The sequence below is a fragment of the Hemiscyllium ocellatum genome, chromosome 3 (genome assembly GCF_020745735.1).
Source record: "Hemiscyllium ocellatum isolate sHemOce1 chromosome 3, sHemOce1.pat.X.cur, whole genome shotgun sequence".
Classification (NCBI taxonomy): domain Eukaryota; kingdom Metazoa; phylum Chordata; class Chondrichthyes; order Orectolobiformes; family Hemiscylliidae; genus Hemiscyllium; species Hemiscyllium ocellatum.
This window is the reverse complement of record NC_083403.1, coordinates 113,498,229-113,519,604: the sequence shown is the minus strand read 5'-3', so window position 1 is coordinate 113,519,604 and position 21,376 is coordinate 113,498,229. Positions and strand designations below refer to the sequence as shown.

Sequence of the window (21,376 nt, the reverse complement as noted above, 5' to 3'; positions counted from 1 at the left end):
ACACTCGGAGAAAACAGCCCCAGCCTATTCAGCCTCTCCCTATAGCTCAAATCCTCCAACCCTGGCAATATCCTTTCAGATCTGTTCTGAACCCTTTCAAGTTTCACAACATCGTTCCAACAGGAAGGAGACCAGAATTGCATGCAGTATTCCAAAAATGGCCTAACCAATATCCTGTACAGCTGCAACATGATCTCCCAATTCCTGTACTCAATACTCTGACCAATAAACAAAAGCACAACAAATGCCTTCTTCACCATCCTATCTACCTGTGACTCTACTTTCAAGGAGCTATGAACCTGCACTCCAAGGTCTCTTTTTTTGCAACTCCTCCAGGACCTTACAATGAAGTGTATATGTCCTGTTCTGATTTGCTTTCCCAAAATGCAGCACCTCACATTTATCTAAATTAAACTCCATCTGCCACTCGTCAGCCCATTGGCTCATCTGATCAATATCCTGTTGTAATCTGATGTGACCTTCTTCGCTGTCCACTGCACCTTCAATTTTGGTGTCATCTGCAAACTTATTAACAATGCCTCTTATGCTCGTGTCCAAATCATTTATATAAATGACAAAAAGTAGTTGTGTTGTGTAATCCTTTGCATTGATTGAAGAGGGCGGAAGGATCTCAATTTAACTTTTTGTCATCTTTGTCAACATACATTTCCTCAGCACTGCATTGATGAAATGTCAGATTCAAGTGCATTTTTAATCCTCTGAAGAAATGCTTGAACCCATAGCTTTCTTGGTGAAAGTCCATCATGCGGGCATTGAACAAAGTTTACACCAAGAGTGTAACTAACTGTCGTTTTGTGTAACTAACATTCAGGTTTTTTTTAACAGTGGAAAATGGACAAGTTGTGCACAAAGGCCAAGCTAGAAAGCTAATAAAGAGACATTGCGTTCTCAGCTGCTCCAAAGTCACTGAAGTTGAAATCAGCACGAGATGTAGCGGGTTGTTAAGACATCTATCCAGTCCTCTTTGAAAGTTGCATTATCATTTTGAGTGTTAGGTTGCTCAAGCTGTCATTTCCAGAGATTGGACATTGCAAAAAATATTGATTGTTTTGGTTTTTGACAAGAATGATTTTTTTATTGCTCTGTGCCTCGGTGACATTCATCTCTTATTAACGTCATAATGAAAGCACACAACTGCTGGAGCTAGCAGGACCCTCAGGAAAGCTCTGCATGCTATTATGCCCACGAACATCTATTCTCCAGCTGCTTGTCTTGCTTTCCAAATCCTAATCTACTTTTAAACTGTGACTCGTAGCAAAAATGGGAAGTATGGTGAATTAATTACGTCTGCACATTCTAATCCAATTATTTCTCAGCCATTACCCTTTCTTCAAGTACAGACTGCACTTGTTCCCAATTGCCCACGCACAATACCAGGAGATAAAAGACAGTAGTATTATATGCCTTTTTTAATATAGAGAAGATTCTAGATTCTATGGGTAAAATGCTGTAATATCCTGTAATATATAATATTGCGGCAATAAACTTAATGGTGCAATTTCAATATTAAGTCACAAATTCATTATACTTAATGCTTAATATTTTGAATGCAGTTGCACAAAAACTAAGATAAGAGATTGTATTTAACTGCAGCATAGCATTTTACATGCCATTTTCTCAACCAATTTCTGCACCCTCCAACTCCCAAACATTTTGTCTCCTTAGATGCTCAAAGTGCAAGCTGGTCATGGAACAGCAAGAAAAACTTGATGTTTGCATCTTGGGTGAACAGGGCAATAAAAGGTAGCCAATGAAGTCTAAGAATTAGAAAATTAACAACAAAACAACTGAGATGGGAGTAAATTGAAGAAGTTGATTACAATGTCCAATCTGGTGCAGAAAGAGAAATAAAAGAGAGATACACATTATTTCAAGAAAGAGAGAGAGAAAAGGATAGGAAGGAAAAATAAGCAAAATAATTCAAGTTCAAGTTTGATATTTTTAAAATCTCCCTGAAAAGTTGAAACATGAAAGACTGACACTTGTATTGTTTAATTTTTAGTGTCAGCAAGATTGCCTGGAAGTAATGGACTATCACAATTATTAAAAAGATTCTTGCAAGTATAATTGCTATCCCGCAGCCTCTGACGTGGGTTTAACTTCTATATGTACCTCATCAGTTCAGCAAATTTACAACATTCTATGCATGTCAATGTTTGAGGCTGACAGGGAATAAAAGCACACTTTGTGAGGTTAATAATGGCTCAGCACAGGTTGGACAGCATTATTTTTGGGTGCTTAACAGCCTGAAGTCACTCTGCTACTTTTGCCTAAATAATGGTGAATGGCATTAATTTTACTCTCATTTTGGTGTAGGCTATGGCTCAGTGTTTCTGCACACCACATGTGACATAATTGTATAAAAAGAAAACAGTAACTTGCTTTATGAAGTCCATTCTATCCAGCTGCACATACTGAAATAAAGAATGTGTCTATAAGGAGCAGATAGGCGAAAGTGAGGACTGCAGATGCTGGAGATTAGAGTCAAGATTACAGTGGTTCTGGAAATGCATAGCAGGTCAGGCAGCATCTGAGGAGCAGGTAAATCAATGTTTCGGGCAGGAGCCCTTCATCAGGAACTCGGGCTCCTGTCCAAAACGTTAGTTTTTCTGCTCCTCGGACGCTGCCTGACCTGCTGTACATTTCCAGCACAGCTGTAATCTTAACCATAAGGAGCAAATGTTAGACGACAAGAGAGCATATTTTACTCAGGTAGAATACGAGAAATGACTGCTATTACTGATGTAGTCATCCAGTACTGTGTCTGTTGAGCTCGAGCAGAGAGCATAACATTAGTGAGCTGATAATGGAGCAAGTTGGGAACATCACACAGCAATCACAAATCTTTTAAACTGAAGGAAATACAACTGACAGAATGCAATTTGTCCTGATACTGAAACCCTTTACGTTCAGTACAATGCAAGTGCTTCTGCTGTAACCACAACCAAAATTATTTTTCTTAAGCTGTTCAAAATAGATGCTGTACTCCAGATAGTTTCTGATCATGGTTCTGTACAATTGAAGCATAATTTCCTTTACATTGTATTCCAGTCCAGATGAGAAAAGGGTCAAATTTCCTTGTCTGTTTTTGTTTGCAGTTGGTAACTGCAGTTTCTTTCAGTGATTTACAATTAAGGGTATTGAAATTACATGCTCCTGTACAATTTCTTATCTTACCATGTGTAAACTATTTCAAATTGTCTTTCTCAGATCTAAAGTGGCTGGCCTTTCATTTTGCCCAAATTGAATTCCAGGTGCCATATTTTTGTTCACTTACTGATCTTATCACAAACAACCCTGAAGGAAACTGGACAAATTTAATCTCATAATTAAATGGTAACATGCATTTTTCCTGATTTGGAAATGCCGGTGTTGGACTGGGGTGTACAAAGTTAAAAATCACACAACACCAGGTTATAGTCCAACAGGTTTAATTGGAAGCACACTAGCTTTCAGAGCTCCAAAAGCTAGTGTGCTTCCAATTAAACCTGCTGGACTATAACCTGGTGTTGTGTGATTTTTAACTTTGCATTTTTCCTGGTTTTGAAATAAAATCAATTGCCACAAATCGACATGCCTTTCTGATTTAAGATGTGTTTTTAAACAAACATTCAACTGCTTGGAACTATGACCAAGACAAGGCAAACTGTTTAATAATGTGAAACAAACTCGAGGTGGAGGCAAGCAAGTAAATAAATCACTTCAGGGGTGATAGAAAAAGATCTCCCACAAATCGCACCCATCGAAAGTTATTATTGGTTGAGAAAGGAATGAATAAATGCAAAACATTCCTGCCCAGTACAATCTTTTGAATGATATGCCACAACAAATATTTCAAGGGAAGTTCTGAGAACTTTTTAAGAGGTGTCTGAAAGGGATACTATGTCTTCATTGGACTCTCTCCCATTCAAAATACGAAAAGCTGGCCTGATTTACACAGAAACAATCACTGAGAAGAAGCACAAAGAAACCAGCTAACTCAGCCACAGAGAGCTAATGCATTTAAAAATAATTGCAAGTACTATTGACTAGAGAAACTATATAATCAGGCTAAAACCAAAGCACTCTCAACAGTATTTAAATTTATCACTTTCTATGCGAAACTATCTCCTTTTAATTTTGTACCTCTATATGAGTGTGTGGGGCCCAGATCATTGCACAAAATGCCATATGCTTAATGTTGCTTCTTTATTATTTCTCTCCAATTTATCAGGTAATAAATATTAATTGAATAGTGGTGTAGCTTTAGGCTAAGAAGACTGTAGGCCTTTGTTCTCATCAGCCAAGATCAGCCAGTTCATTTCTCCATTCCAGGCCATAATTGAATATATACTTGAATACTTGTTGGTGGTTGAATTACAGAATATAGGAACAATTATCATGTTGAATAGTATTGGAAGGTAAAGCTTTGGATGCTTTGTGCTTTAACTAAAATAAATACATAAATAACATTCAGACAAACCCAAGGATAAAGAAGTGAAAAAAAGTCAGAGCTGAAAACTTGAATCAAAATTGAAAAATCTGCAAATATAAATGAACTCAGTCAATACCTGGAAAAGAGAGATGCAAGATATGTGTCTGTAAATGGGTTGATTTTTGTTGGCTGATTGTTTCTAGTTTTCCAGTATCACCTTCTCAATGATTTTTGTTTTTGATTCATTCACTCCAAAATTGACAAGGCCACTGCTTATTGTCCATTCCTAATGTCCCTGGCAATATTTGTTTTCCCCCTCCAAGGAGTTGCAGTTTTAAAACATATGTTGAAAAAAAAGACCAGGACAGGAACAGATATACATGTCCTATACATAATAAAATGGCTCCTGTGCTACAGAGCCATTTTGTGAGATGCAGTGGGTCTGAACTCAGTCAGATTAAGATCAATTTGAGTTTTGTTGAATTACTGTGGGAGGTTAGCTGGACAATAATTGTACTCTTCAACTTGTGACTGGTTAGAGACCGTTTCAATTTTGCCCAATTGGATGGCTAAATTTTAGCTCGCCTCCTTCTTTTCTATTTCTGTACTTTTGCGGCTTCTCATTTAAAAAGTGATGAAAAGCAATTCTCCTCTATCTTCTCGAGCTACAGTTAGTGAATAGGATACATGTGTAATCTATCAGACTAAACTGAACCTGAGCATGATCTGTATTGGAGGGGTGATGCCTCTGAAATGAAGTCTCTGTACTTTGGGCCAAACTGTGCCATATTCAAATGAAAAACTGATACAAGAAGTATGAACAACCTGGGATGCATCAACAACGGGACATCAGAAAAAGATAATCTTCAGCCAAAATTCTTCCCACGGAAAATTGGAGCATTCGTTTAAAATCCCCTTTTGCAGACAGGTCAAAAGTATTACTGGTGTGAATGCCTTCCATTGCCTTATTTATAGACCCTGCACTTTAGGTGCTTGGTTTGATGGCCACATGAGTCAGTGGATGTCTTTCTCCACCATGATTCTGGAAGTGGAAAGTTTCTGCCCACCTTTTCAAGCTGGTTAAAACCAGCAAAACATCAATTGATCAGCAGCTTCTTCACAGATCCTTTTCTCTTTCAGTACCTTGTCACGGAAATCTGACAGAACGTAGAGGCACCATCCTCTCACCGGGTTACCCAGAGCCGTATGGCAACAGCTTGAATTGCGTATGGAAAATCACAGTAACCGAGGGAGCAGGCATACAGGCAAGTCATTTGCACGCCGAACGAACATCATTTACCTTAAGTTCGCGTGAACCACCAGCAGTTGACAATACATTCAGAAAACCTGGTGGATACCATTTCTTTGTTCTTGTTCTCTTTATATCTCGATTTGTTTTTGAATTAGAAATGTTAATTGCAAGTCAAATCCAAATCATATAGAAGCAACACTTTGTAAAATTATTATGGGGAGCGTGTCATTGTTGAGCAATTGTTTTCGTTATTCGTCAGATTTAAGTGGCAACACTGATCCGTGTCAGTAAATGAAGGTTGGTTAAACATGGAGGGAAATGCATCTCTAAACATTTAGTCAGTTTGTAACCAAACATTAAGGCTCACAAATAAGCAAGTTCTATAAATTGTCACAAATCAAGTAAGAATTTGATTTGCAATATTTCAGAGTTTTATAGATTGTGATTCAAATTTAACTGTAATGAATTAATGAAGCAGTGCAGAACTCTGAACTTTGCTGTAACTGAATCCCGATTTTGTTGAATAGATTCAAGTGATAACCTTTGCCACTGAGCATAACTGGGATTCCTTAGAAATATATGATGGTGGAGATGCAACTGCGCCAAGACTTGGGAGCTTCTCAGGTAAGAAATTCATATCCGATGTCATACCCCCTTTCATAAATCAAAAAGAAAAACACAATGTTAGAGTTTTACTAATACTTTCTATAGTGAAAATGCCACAGGAACGTTTTGTGAAACATTGGTGAAAATCTTTTGCTGATACTCAGATCTACTCAGTTGTTCATTTAAGTCTGTGTGAACAAATTACCTCATAAAAATGACTTCAACTTCATTATGTCAGATAAGCTAAATGAGGAGAGTCTTAGTTATAGAATCATTGAATCATACAGCATGGAAACAGACCCTTTGGTCCAACTTATCTGTGCTGACCAAGTTTCCAAAACTAAATTAGTCCCATCTGTCTGTATTTGACCCATATCCTTCCAAACCCTTTTTATTCATGTACCTATCCAAATGTCTCTTAAATGTTGTTACTATACGGACATCTACCACTTACTCTGGCAGTTCATTCAACATATGAACCAACCTCTCCATAAGAAAGTTGTCCCTGGGGTCCCTATTAAATCTTCCTCCTCTAACCATAAAATTATGCCCTCTAGTTTAAAACTCTCCAATCTGAGGGAACAGATCTTTGCTATTCTCATTACCTGTGCCCCTCATGATTTTATAAACCTATGTAAGATCACCCCTCAACCTCTTGCACTCAAATGGAAAAGGTCCCAGCTCATCCAGCGTGTCTTTATAACTCAAAGCCTCCAATCCTGGTAACATCCTTGTAAATCTTTTCTGCACCTTCTCCAATTTAATAATATCCTTCCTATAACAGGGTGACCAGAACTGAATAGTACTCTAAAAGTAGCCTCACCAACATCCTGCATATCCTCAACATGATATCCCAATCAATGCCCAACATTTTTGTGGATGTCACCATCTTCTTTCTGACAAATAAGACCATAAACAATAGGAACAGATGTAAGCCATTCGGCCCCTCGCGGCTGCTCCACATTTAATAGGATCATGGTGATCCAACATTCCTCATATCCACTTTCCTGCTTTTACCCTGTAATTTTTATTTCTCCGACTGATCAAGAATCTATCTTAGCCTTAAATATCGACAAGGACTCTGTCCCCATAGTTCTCTGTGGCAAAGAGTTTCAAACAAAGTAGAAATTCTTCTTTATTTCAGTCTTAAATTTGTGCCCTTTCATTCTGAGACCATGTCCTGTGGTCCTAGACTCTTCCTTGAAGGGGAACATCCTCTCAGCATTTACCCTGACATGCCCATTAAAAATCCTATCTGTTTCAATGAGACCTTCTCTCATTTGTTCAAATTCCAGGAAGTAGAGTTCCAAACTATTTAAAGTTTGCTCATGAGACAATCCCTCCATATTAGGAGGGATCATCCTAAGGAACCTCCTCGAGTGCCTCGGATGAAATTGTGTCTTGTTTTTAAGTGAGGAAACCAAAGCTGCCCAGAGTACACCAGATGTGGTTTCACCACCACCTTACCCAGTTGCAGTAAAGTGTCCCTTGTAGACTCTATAATTTTGGCCAGATCTGTAATTTTGCATTGCCTGTTTCTTCACAAATTATAAAGGAAGTGATCATTTAAGGTGCTCAGAACAGATAAACCTTACATATGCAAACTGCTGATGAAATATGTATTTTATTGCTTGTCACAGTCTATGGGTGGCACGGTGGCACAGTGGTTAGCACTGCTGCCTCACAGCGTCAGAGACCCGGGTTCAATTCCCGCCTGAGGCGACTGACTGTGTGGAGTTTGCACTTTCTCCCCGTGTCTGCGTGGGTTTCCTTCTACAGTCACCAAGATGTGTGGGTCAGGTGAATTGGCCATGCTAAATTGCCCATAGTGTTAGGTAAGGGGTAAATGTATGGGTGGGTTGCGCTTCGGCAGGTCGGTGTGGACTTGTTGGCCCAAAGGGCCTGTTTCCACACTGTAAGTAATCTAATCTAGGTTAGGGGATGGTACAGTGATGAAGGGCACAGTACGAGGTAAAAGGGGAAAGCAGAGTCTTTAATCTCAAGTCAGTCCACCTCAACCTACGCATAGCAGAGTTCCTAAATACAGATAGCATTTCCCATTGATCTACCTTTGTTGCAAACCCAAAGTACCGGGATAGCCAGCATGATTCAACAATAGTGAAAGTCATGTTGTAGTGAATGTCAAATAGAGGGCTGAGATGCAATGTTTTCTCTACCCATTCCTTAGCCTGGTAAAATATAATAGTCTCTGCAGTTCTGTTCCTAATATAGATAACTTGGCTATTGAACAGAAATAAGGAAGGAATATGAGCAATCAAGTAACTCACAATAGTTGTGAATTAGGAATCCAGCTATGTTAACTGGAAGAGTCAAATTTAGATATTGTTTTTGTGATATAGTTAGATTGAAAGAATGATTTTCATTTCAGGTACCACAGTCCCTGCATTGTTGAACAGCACCTCCAATCAGCTCTACCTGCATTTTCATTCTGACATCAGTGTGGCAGCAGCTGGCTATCACTTGGAGTATAAAAGTAAGCACACATAGCATTTGTGCTGACAGGTACCAGCAGTAGAACTGAGTTTGTAATAAATCCAGTCTTGAATTATGTGATTTATAAAGGCATTATCACACATTTTAAAACAGTTGAATTTTAATTATGTACATACTGTGGTATAGTTTGAATTCTTATACCAATGTTAAATATTTCTTTTGCCTTTGATTTTCTTTTCGTATTGTAAATGCCAGTGCACTTTTGCAAAACAGTTATTGCAGGACATTGTAGCACAATGGGAGTTAATTCTTACTCATACTTGCCAAAACCACAGTTTGAACCCATCTCTGGTTACTGAAGACCTTTTCTGACTGTCAACGCACAGCATGAGCTGACTTTTAAAAAAAATACAGTTCCTAATAAGAATGAGTCCTCAGCAACATGCAGTCGAAGATTACAGTTTTAAGCTTAAGAAGTGGTGAGCTCAAAGGAAATTCAAACTCACAGTTCTGAGATAAGGAGTAAGCAGCATTAGCAATAGTGCTATTCTGACAGCTGATCTCAGATGTACATGTGGCCTGGGCACAATGCTGGGATGCAGACTTCATAGACATGTCATTGCTGAGCCTCCAGCCAGAGGAGTAGATAGAGGGAATTTGCATGGGTCATGCCAGTGTGCGAGTTACAACAGATATATGCTCCATTACACCCTCTGCAAATCCCAGAAGGCTGATAGAACTGGGGTTATTGGATGGATTGCAGTATCAACAGTTTCATAGCTCTCACAATGAACATCCAGATAACTGGATATTGGAAAGATAACAGCATCCAGACCCACACTGGGCTGCAATGCAGCCCACCAGGCAGTGCAAACTAAATGTTAATCAGGAATCTTCCACCATTTAAGAAAAAGCTGAAAACTGGTGACATGGAATCATTGCAACAATTGTTTTTAGGAAGAGTTCTCTGCAGCTCTAGACTCTGTTTACATCTTCCGAATAGATGGTCTCCTCAATACAGGGCAAAGCATACCTTTTGGCAACACTGACTTCCATAAACATGCTGCACAGAAAATCTGAAAAGCTAATCAAGGTCTGTCCAATTTTTGCAATCAACTGCATTGATCTGAGACATCTAAAAATGAACAATGTCCTTGAGTACAATATGCTCATTTGGTCTGATAGCTTCTTGCCATTGAGTTTTGCAACTATTAAACCAGCTGACATTGAGTCAAGGTATTCATACCAACTTGTGTCCCATTGGTACAGAATTTAGTTTGGTTTCATTCGAATAAATCAGTTCCAATGACAGCAAGTAAGTATGTAATAACAACCAAAAAATGGTGCTGTTTTTATTCTTCGATTAAATGCTGCATGGAATTCATAATTTTGAAATAGCAATTATAGGTTTAAATCATAAATCAAATTGTATTACATTTATCCTCCAATTGTGACTATGTTTTATGCATCTGTCTTCAATGACTACTGAATATTTAAAATGTGTTATCCTTTTTATTGGAGGCGAGAGTAGTTTGTGCAATATTTTAAAAGCCACAAATATCTGACAGTGAGAGATGCACTTTCCCTTAAAGCTCACACATAATTTCATGTAATAAATACCAAGTTAGATTGAAGTTGCTATGTATGAATAATCTTCTTCACTCACGGAATATGTGTATCACTGGCACATGTGTAACACTGGCATTAATTGCTATGCCAGCAACGATTGCCCTTTCCTAATTACACTTGAGGGGGTGGTAGTGTGTGCTTCCTTGAACCTCAAGTCCATGTGTGTGTCTTGGGGAGGAACTTGCAGATGATGGTGTTCTCATGCAGCTGCTGTCCTTGTCCTTCTGGATGTTGAGGTCACAGGTTCTGACATTGCTTTTGAATGAGGCTTGGTGAATTGCTGCAGTTCATTGGTGTTCCTATCACTCATCGATGTTAGAGAACTGGATATTGGCGGGGGGGGAGCAGCGATCAAGTGGGCTGCTTTGGAGTTCAATGATGCTGAGCTTGTTGAGTGTTGTTGGAGCTGTACTTAACAGACAAGTGGTTCATGGTGGACAGGTATTAGTGAGACAGGAGGTGAGTTATTCACCATAGAATTCCTAGCCTCTGACCTCCACTTATAGCCACCGAGTCTGTTTGGCTGGTTCAGCTTAGTGTGTGACCAATGGTAATCACCTTTGGATGCTACAGTGGGTGTTTCAGAGATGGTAATGCCATTGAATGTTGAGGACAGATGGCTTGATTCTCTCTTGTACATTTTCATTGCCTAACATTTGTGTGATGTGAATAGCCCAAACCTGGAAATTGTCCAGGTCTTGCTATAGATGGGTGCAGGCTGCTTTAGTATCTGAGGAGTCGCAAATAGTGTTGAATGTTCTACAACTGTCAGTGGCATCCACTCTTCTGACCTTAAGCTGGAGGGATGATCATTGATAAAACGGTAGACAGTAATTAGCCCATGGACACTACTGTGAGGAACTCCAATGTTCTCGGGCTAAAATGATCAAGCTCAAACAGTCACAGCTTTCTTCCTTTGAGCTAGGTATGACTCCAACAAGCAGAGAGTTTTCCTCTTGATTCCTATCAATACTAGATTTTCAAAGACTTCATAGATGTCATTCTCAATCCAAGAGTTTTCCATACTTTTGACCCATAACAATGAAGGGATGGTGATATATTCATGATGGTAATTTTCAGGTGATAGCACCAGGCATCTGTTGCTCTTGTCCTTTTAGATGGTAGACTTTGTGGGTGTGGAAGATGTTGTTGAAGGATCCTTAGTGAGCTACTGGATTGCATCTTGTAGATGATATATACCACTGCCGCTTTGCATCAGTGGTTGGGGGAATGAAAGTTGAAGTTTATGGATAAGGTGCTATTCAAGCTGTCTGCCTTGTCCTGATGACATTGAGCTCTTGAGTATTGTTGGAACTGCATGATCCAGGTAATTAGAGATATTCCATCATACTCCTAATTTGTTCTTTGTAGATGTATCAAGAACTAAGCTGTGTATTTTTTTGTACCAAAGTTATTTGCCCTCTCAAAATTACCCCTCTTCCAATCCAGAAGAAAAGTGCAAGTTAACAGGATTTACAGAGTGAGGAAAATTGCTCGCTATGGATTTCCCAGCCTCTGAACTGAGAATGTTCACAGTTGATTGCATCACACTGTTTGTATATGTAACTCCTACACAAGGGAATAGTCCATTGTCACATACAGCAAAAACATTAAGTAGCTTTCAGACTTTGTTAATGACAATAAGTGCCTGGCAATGACCATCGCCAATTAGAGATAATCTAACCATCTCCCCTTCATATTAAATTACCATCGCAGAATCCCCATTACTCTCGGGTTTACAATTGATTCAAAACTTAATTGCAAATGCCATATAGATACAGTAGCAGCAAGTCTAGCTCTGAGGCTGGTAATTCTAGAGCCAGTTACTTATGTCTTGACTACCCAAAGCCTGTTCACCGTCCACAAGGCATAATTGAGAGGTGTAATGGAATATCCCCAACTTTCCTAGAATAAAATGGATTTAATGCTCAAGAAACTCAGTGCCATGCAAGGCAAAACAGCCCACTTGACTGGCATTCCATCCACCGTCTTCAGCATTTCCTCTCTGGAATACCTGTGCCCTTGGCAGCTGTATGTACCATGGACAAAATGGTCTTCAGGAACTCACTCAGGTTGCTTGAACCAACCTTCCAAACCCATGACTTCTATCACCTTGGAAATAAATGAGCAGCAGACACGTGAATTTCTCCTCTGGCTGTCCTACATATATGACAAAGACTGCAGCAGTTCAAGAAGGAAGCTCACCACCACCCTCTAAACGGCATTTAGCGATTGTCGGTAATTGTTGGCCCATGTCCCCTGAACAAATATAATAAGTAAATGAAACAAGTGATAGATGACAAATCACATCATGGTCTGTCCAATGGCTGCAATTGCACAAGAAATGTAATCAGGCTCAGCTTAAGAAAAGCAAAGCTTTCACCACTTGTGGAAGGGAAAAGGGAGTCAGTTTGAGCTCAAATCCTCCAACCCTGGAAACATCCTTGTAAATCTTTTCTGAACACTTTCAGGTTTCACAACATCTTTCCGATAGGAAGGAGACCAGAATTGCATGCAATATTCCAACAGTGGCCTAACCAATTGTCCTCAATATGAGCCGCAACATGACCTCCTAACTCCTGTACTCAATACTCTGACCAATAAAGGAAAGCATACCAAACGCCTTCTTCACTGTCCTATCTACCTGCAACTCCACTTTCAAGAAGCTATGAACCTACACTCCAAGGTCTCTTTGGTCAGCAACACTCCCTAGGACTTTATCATTAAGTGTATAAGTCCTGCTAAGATTTGCTTTCCCAAAATGCAGCACCTCGCATTTATCTGAATTAAACTCCATCTGCCACTTCTCAGCCCATTGGCCCATCTGGTCAAGATCCTGATTTAATCTGAGGTAACCCTCTTTGCTGTCCACTACACCTTCAATTTTGGTGTCATCTGCAAACTTACTAACTGTACCTCTTATGCTTGCATCCAAATCATTTATATAAATAACAAAAACTAGAGGACCCAGCATTGATCCTTGTGGCATCCCACTGGTTTCAGCCCTCCAGTCTGAAAAACAACCCTCCACCACCGCACTCTATTTTCGACCTTTGAGCCAGTTCTGTATCCAAATGGCTAGTTCTCCCTTTATTCCGTGAGATCTAACCTTGCTAATCAGTCTCCTGTGGGGAACCTTGTTGAACCTTTACTGGAGTCCACATAGCTCACAATATATGTCACATATAGCTCTGTCCTCATCAATCCTCTTTGTTGCTTCTTCAAAAAAATGCAATCAAGTTTGTGAGACATGATTTCCCACACACAAAGCCATGTTGACTATCCAGAATCAGTCCTTGCCTTTCCAAATACATGTACATCCTAACCCTCAGGATTCCCTCCAACAACTTGTTCACCACCGAGGTCAGGCTCACTGGTCTATAGTTCCCTGGCTTGTCTTTACTGCTCTTCTTAAACAGTGGCACCACGTTAGCCAACCTCCAGTCTTCCAGCACTTCACCTGTGACTATCGTGAAACAAATATCTCAGCAAGAGGCCCAGCAATCCTTCTCTAGCTTCCCACAGAATTCTAGATAATATATGTTATCATACGTTCTCAGATAAATGCATGATTCTCCTTTCAATCTGGTTAGTTACTCTGAAGCCCCAAAAAATTTTCATTTAGTTTTGGAGCTCTTGGATATTGGCTTAACCTTCCTCTTAAGAGTTCTGATTAAAACCTACAGTTTAGGGCATACAAAGTTTCATAAAATATTCAACTTTGTGTTCTTGAAGCCTGCCAAATGGGATGATGATCTCATGAATATAAATGGTATTTTAGTTTTTGAAAGATTATGGATTTGATTGGGTTAATTTCAGCTCAAGTGAAGTTGATGTTTAACATAGCCACAGATGTAGATTGAACAATGTTGAGAGTCTTCGACAATCCAGGTCAACAGAAGCTGTAGCTGTTCCAGGCTTGTGTCTTTGCTTATCTTTTGCTCGTAATAATTAATGTGCCCAATAGTTAATGTGGTGCAAATACAGTTCCTGAAATGTAATAAACTGCACCTCTTTATCAAGTACAACAAGTTCTACTGCTGACACATGCTTCACAGTTCATCCTTAACCCAGACTAGGAAGCCCCTTAGATAAGCATAGGAAAGAGGATTAGTGGCAGCAGTCTATCCTAACCACAATGGTTGGTACCCAGGCATCACGTCAGTATTATAACAGTGCTGATGTTGTTATTAAACATATACTAGCAGAGACCTGGAAAACAGTTGCAGTGAAAGCACAATGATGTCTTTATTACAACAAAGCTTCTTCAGATCCATTCCATGCTCTTCCATCCTTCCAATGCTTCTGTGCCATATCATTCTTATTGCATCCCCTATTCCACTCATCCCCCCATCCCCCATTTTATCCATCTCACTTTGATGCCTGATATCAATACCATCCGAACCCTGCTAAATATCCTGTACTGTTCTCCCCTTTATCCCATACTTTTTCCCAATATAATGTCCCTCATGTTCTGTCTTTCCTCCACCCCTTTACCATACAATTCCACCAATTTCCCCAGCCAGGGTTACTCCGTTGTTGGTGTTCCCTTTCCCTCCACAGTTATAGTTTCCATCAACAAGACCTACCCGACCCTGCTGTTGCCTCTTGCAACTACTGGCAGCCAAGTGTATTTTAAATACTGCAATGAATACCACATCAGAACATGATGTGGAGGCGCCGGAGAACACACTTGCACATTCTCTCTCTCTCCACCTGACATGGACGCACACAACATATTAGAGTCAATTTGCATTTACAGATACACTCTATTTTGCTCAAAAAGCACACAATCTGCAAGTAGTCAATGCAGGCAGTCAATTCATGTAACATTTTATAAATTCCTACTTTGGAAATAGAACCAGTCTGACTCAAGATTGGGATACAGACAGACTCTAATCTCACACCTTTAATACGTTGACTGAGTTGAAATGTCTCTTTTTTATTATAAAATCTTATGTTATCTCATGAATGTGACTTCAAAGAAGCTATGGGATTTATATATTAATGAACTGAAACCTGGAACCAATTCTAAAAGATGAAAAACTTAACAACAACTTAGGTTTGTTCAATATATCATTTCAGTTGAATGACACTATGATTTTTTGCTATAAATTCTGTGTCTTATGATCCTGCTCCACAGCTGCCTGATGAAGGAGCAGCGTTCCAAAAGCTAGTACTTCCAAATAAGCCTGGTAGACTATAACCTGGTGTTATGATTTTAAACCATATCAGAACAGTTACACCTTAAAACAGCAACCACTAAATACAGCTCATTGAAAAATAAGGTTCATTTTTTTGAGAGCAATGTTTTAAGAGCACGAGTGAAGACAGCTTCAAGTCCTGTAGCTCATACTTTCTGGTGTCTCATCATGTATTCGTCAGAAGAGTTTGAAACATCTCCCAGTAGTAATGGAGAGATGAAGAGGGGGGAAAGCCAGCAGGATGAGGGGATAATCAGATCAGAGAGGTTTGTTTCTTGTGCCTGGCTGCATGGCCTTTATTAATGGCTGAAGAGTCAAAATTGAGGTTTTGGCCAGTCTTTTTGCTGCAGTCTGTTCACCCAAGTAAATAAAAAAAACAATTAAGTTGCTTGGAACCAACAAGAATCCAACAACAGAACATACTATGTGATGTCTTTGGCTGCTCTTTGACTCCCAAATTAATACAATATGTGCCTCATGCAAGTCAGTTTTCTGTGTCTCATGTATTTTTGTCTGTGTCATGCTCCACCCACAAAATCAACCCACTCATTAATTAGAGAAGTGCAGTTGGAAAAATACTGACTATTGTTATTGGCTATGTGCTGTGACTTTCAGCTCACCGATTTATTAAAGTGAACATCACCAAGTTATGATGTGGAGCAGCTGGTGTTGACCTGGGGTGGACAAAGTTAAAAATCACACAACACCAGGTTACAGTCCAACAGGTTTATTTGAAAGTACAAGCTTTCAGAGCACTGCTCACGAGCTACCCAATGAAGGACCAATGCTCCGAAAGCTTGTACTTCCAAATAAACCTGTTGGACTATAACCTGGTGTGTGTGATGTTTAACTCCATTACCAAATTAGTCAATTCACTAAAGCCAAGTGGAAACCAGTGTTGTGAATCTGCGGAATTCTTTACCATGCAGTTGAGACTGAGTTATTAAGTACATTCAAAGTTGAGATAGACAGGTTTTTAATCAGTAAGGGAATCAAGGGTTGTGGGGAAAAGGCAAGAAAATGGAATTGAGGATTGTCAGATCAGCCATGATCTCATAGAATGGTGGAGCAGACTCTATGGCTTACTGTTACCCCATGTTTTATTGTTTTGGGGAAAATATCAAAACCCTGGATAATACTACAAAAAAAATGAAAATTAATTATTATTGACTGCAACTTACAGATAACACATTTTGACTGATGACCTTATTTGTATTTTTTTCTTAAATATATTTATAAGTGTATAATTTAAGGTGTGGTTGTCTTGGTTATGTATTCTGATCTGAATATTGATCAGGTATTGTAAAATATAAAACACATTTATGGAACAAGTAGAATCTAGCACTACAATCATTTGTTCCCTCATGTGGTTATGAATTATAATTTAGTACAAACGTGGAGAGGTAAATTAATTTGCTTGTCACTATGTGTGATTACTGTTTGTATACAAAATATCCCAATTATGGAGCTCTCATGACAATGAAGGCAACAAAAAAGGGGAATATTACTGTTGGAATACATGACTAAAATAACTTGTCAAAAGTTTGAGTTGTGTTTTCCAGATACATTTTCAAACAAGACGCCAATAAAATCTTAGTTTAAATCCAATCTATTTAACTGAGAATATTATATTTAGAGCACATCTTCTTGCTGTTTTGAAGCCTGCAGGTTGGCAGGAAAGCCAGAAATTCCTGATGGGAGGAAAGGAATGATTATATGTCGAGATGCTCCTTGCAGAACTTACATAATGAGACTGATGTTGCAGATATGTTGCTCATTATGGGGACCACCTTGATTTTCATTGGAATCAGTGGAAATAAAAGCAAAGCAATTTCTGTAAGAAGTAGTTCATCAGCAAAGCTAGTTTCAGACACTTGTGTTAAGATGAAAATCAGCTCACTTCAGCTTTTAATATTAGAAGTAAATTTATAAATGTGCCCTTTTCATTATCACGGGGTAAGAAGAGCTCTGCAGGAATGATGGAAATGTATTCAAAAAGAACATGCTGATCACACCATCAAGCAGAGCAACCAGATTAGTTTTGCCTCCCAATCAACCTGAGACAAATGTCTCAATTTTGCTTCTTCTTTGCTTCTCATCTCCAGTATTTCTTTTGCTGCTTATTGATTTGCATCTGTCTCCGCCTCTGTCTCTCTCTATCTCTCTATCTCTTCCTCTCATGCTCTCTCTCTCTCTCTCTCTTGCTCTCTCTGTCTGAGGTCTTTCTCTGAATGCCAATTCCCTTAACTTCAGTGATTTTTTTTTATATAGCTAGGTAGCTAACATGAGCCTTTTGTGTGGTCTTATCTATGCTGTATGCATCAGTACAGAAAGCACAGTGGCCAATTTGCAAGCGATAAAGTCACTCAAGCAACAATCTGACAATGACCACGTAGTCTGATATGTTGGTTTTGGTTGTGGATGACTGTTTTGGCCCATAGGTACACAGTAATTACTGAGATACAAAGTGATGAAACAGTTCAAGTAGACCATAATAGTTTTCTCTTGTACCGTATTTAATCATACAAAACTTATGCATTAATATGTGTATTATTTTTAGCATAAATATCTATTTGTCTAAAATTTCCAGTGTTACATATAATTTACACCATTGTGAAAATTACCATAGATTATGTTAAGCAATTTTCATTATCTTTGTCATTCTGTTTTCCAATTTAACTTGATGTAATCCACTATCATCTTAAATATTATTAAAACATTGATCTGATCATCTTATGAAAGGCAGTAATGCCAGGCTTACTCAAACAGGAATGTGGAGAAGGTATGGGTTTGGAAGGATATGGGCCGGGTGCTGGCAGGTGGGATACATTGGAGTGGGATATCTAGTAGGCATGGACAAGTTGGACCAAAGGGTTTGTTTCCATGCAGTACATCTCTATGACTCGATATGAAGAGTAGGAGGTAATTCCAGAAGTGTGGCATACCTTATTTCAGTTTACCATAATACACATCAGTTTCATTATGTATGTGAGTAATCATGTCCATTTATGAGAGATTGAATTACGTAGTTTGGAAAGAAAGAAATGTAAACAAAAAGCCGTCTATCACTTCATGATTCTCTCATAACTAACATTAAGGAAACTCACCAAATTATGCTACAAACACAAGATATATAACAACAGCCACATTGGTATCATTCATCAATTCTTTTACATACTCAAAAACTGCAATAAATTTGTTCGGCATGACCTACCTTTTATAAACCTGCACTGATGTGGATTTATTGCTGTTCCTGTTGTGAGATGTGCTTGAATTGCTTCCATTATAATGCAATTTTTTTTTCCTTTCTCAATAGCACTCTAACAGGGTCCGTAAAATCCAAACCATGCTTGTGAAGTTTTGCAAAGATTGAAATTATATTTGCTGTCTTATAGCCTCCTGTTGCCACCTTGTAATGGGTTAACACCACACAATTATTCAAACCCCAAATCCCACTTCTAACACAACATATCAAAAAACTTTATGATAAATTCTCTTTTGACTGATCATTATAAACTTGCCAATATTTTCTTTGTTGTTAAATTGACCTTCCAATATTTCTTCATCAGTCACAATTGTTGTTATGTGCACTATTTCCAAGGAGATTCTGATATCAATATTTTCTACAATGGCAAACGTAAAAGATATCATTACACACCTCCATCATCCTACCTCTCATTATTTAAACAAAAAAAAACAGAAATTTGCCTGACCATTGCACATAAATTCATAGGCATCCAACTATTGGCCTTCTGACTTTATTTCCATAAATTGAGCTAACATCAAGTGTAAGCATCAGTGAATTCAGTGAAGCACTACTGAAGGTCAGGGAACTGTAGTGCTAGCTGTATTTGAGGAATGAAGGTGCCAGAGGCTGAGACAGGTTTGTCTAGCTAAGCTGAGGGCTGGCCATGGAATTTTTGACAGTAGGTCATGAGCAGGCATTGACAGGTGGATACTAAAGATGATAAGCATCCAGTGAGCCTGGGCAGGTGTGATAATGAAGCAAACACTGGGTTCATGTGTGGGACAGTTGGTTCATTGAGGGGAGATAAAGGAGAAAGAATTAGAGGCCAAATCAGATGGATGGATAGCTCATGATTGTTGGACAAGTTAGGATCTTCAGTAACCTCCCTTTTATTTTACGTAGACTTGAGAGAAACATGCCCATTCCTTCCAGCTCAACATTAAGGAAAGTATGGGATTTTTCAGTTTGCATTGTACAAGGGGCCTAAGAGTGAGGCATTGAGACATTTGAATGTTGTGAGTGGTTCCACAATAAATATGCAATTGTTACTTAAATAGATACCTTCCAGCTTTGGATGTTTTTGATGTGTGATTTTTGCCATTGATCCAGCTTATTCAGTATGAGGGCACCCGGCTTTGAGTCTGATGTATGTGAGGAGAGAGAGAGAGACAGACAGAGACAGAGACAGAGACAGAGACAGTTGCTCTCCCTCCAATTTTTCAGATGTTGAATTGTCGGCACCAGACCCCAGGGGTTCCAACACATTATTAACACTTCTGCCCTCACCCCTTTCTGTCCCTTCCAGAACAATGACAGGGTTCTCCTTGTCCTCGCTTTCACCTCATCAGTCTCACTATTTGATGGTTCATCCTTTGCCATTTCCACCACCTCTAACAGAGTACAACCACCAAAGACATCTCCCTTTCCTTTGACCTGTCAGCAATTCTCAGGGATCATTCCCTTTACAACGGCCTGATGGAACCTTCCATCACTCCTAGCAGTTCCTAACCCACCCTGGCATCTTCACGTGCAATTGCAGAAGGTGTAACACTTGCGCATTCACTTCCTCCCTCCTTACTCTGCAAGGCCCCTTACACTCTTCCAGGTGAAGCAGCATTTTACTTGGTGCTTCTTTCAATGCAATATACAGCATTCCCTGTTCACAATGCTGTCTCCTTCACATTGGCAAGACCAAATGCAGACTAGGTGATTGATTTGCAGAGCACATCCACTCTGTGCAGAGGAAAGACCCTGACCTTCCAAATGCTTAGCATTTCAATAAATCATATTACTGCCATGCTAACAGTTTTTTAAAATTATAATTCCCTTGTGATATGTGGGTGTCTCTGACTGGCCAAAATTTATTGCCCATCCCTAATTGCCCTTGAGAAGGTAGTGGTGAGCTGCCTTCTTGAACCACTGCAATCCATGTGCTATAGGTTGACCCACAATGCCATTAGGGAGGGAATTCCTGGATTTTGACCAAACGACAGTAATATATTTAAAGTCAGGATGGAGAGTGGCTTGGAGGAAGACTTTATAGGTGTTATTTTTCCCCATGTACCTACTGCCCTTATCCTTCGAGATGGAAATGGTTGTGAGTTTGGAAGATGCTGTCTAAGAATCTTTGATGAATTTCTGCAGTGCATCTTGTAGATGGTATACTGAGTTTTGGTGCTGGAGGAAGTGGATGTTTACACTTATGGTGTCAATCAAGTGGGCTGCTTTGTCCTGGATGTTACCAAGCTTCTTGACTGTTGTTGGAGTTACACCAATCCAGGCAAGTGGGGAGTATTCCGTCATATTCCTGATTTGTGCTTTATAGATAATGGACAGACTTTGGGGAGTCAGGTGATGAGTTACTTGCTACTAGCTTCTGGCCTGCTCTTGTAGTCACTGCATTTATGTTGCAGGTCCAGTTGAGTTCCTGATCAATGGAAGGACTAAGGATGTTGATAAAGTGGGGCATTCAGTAATGGTAACACCATTAAACTTCAAGGGACAGTGGTTAGATTCTCTCTTATTTCAGTCCTTGCCTACTGTACCTG

At 39.2% G+C, this 21,376-nt stretch overlaps 1 protein-coding gene across 1 annotated transcript in view; it reads left to right on the top strand.

Moving 5' to 3' along the window:
- LOC132835936 (CUB and sushi domain-containing protein 1-like) overlaps nt 1-21,376 on the top strand; it is a 2,426,762-nt gene that overhangs the window by 2,108,786 nt on the left and 296,600 nt on the right. Inside the window, exons 36-38 of the mRNA XM_060855058.1 lie at nt 5,576-5,700; nt 6,215-6,311; nt 8,683-8,787. Of these exons, the coding sequence (XP_060711041.1) occupies nt 5,576-5,700; nt 6,215-6,311; nt 8,683-8,787 (327 nt within the window). The remainder of the gene's footprint in view (nt 1-5,575; nt 5,701-6,214; nt 6,312-8,682; nt 8,788-21,376) is intronic.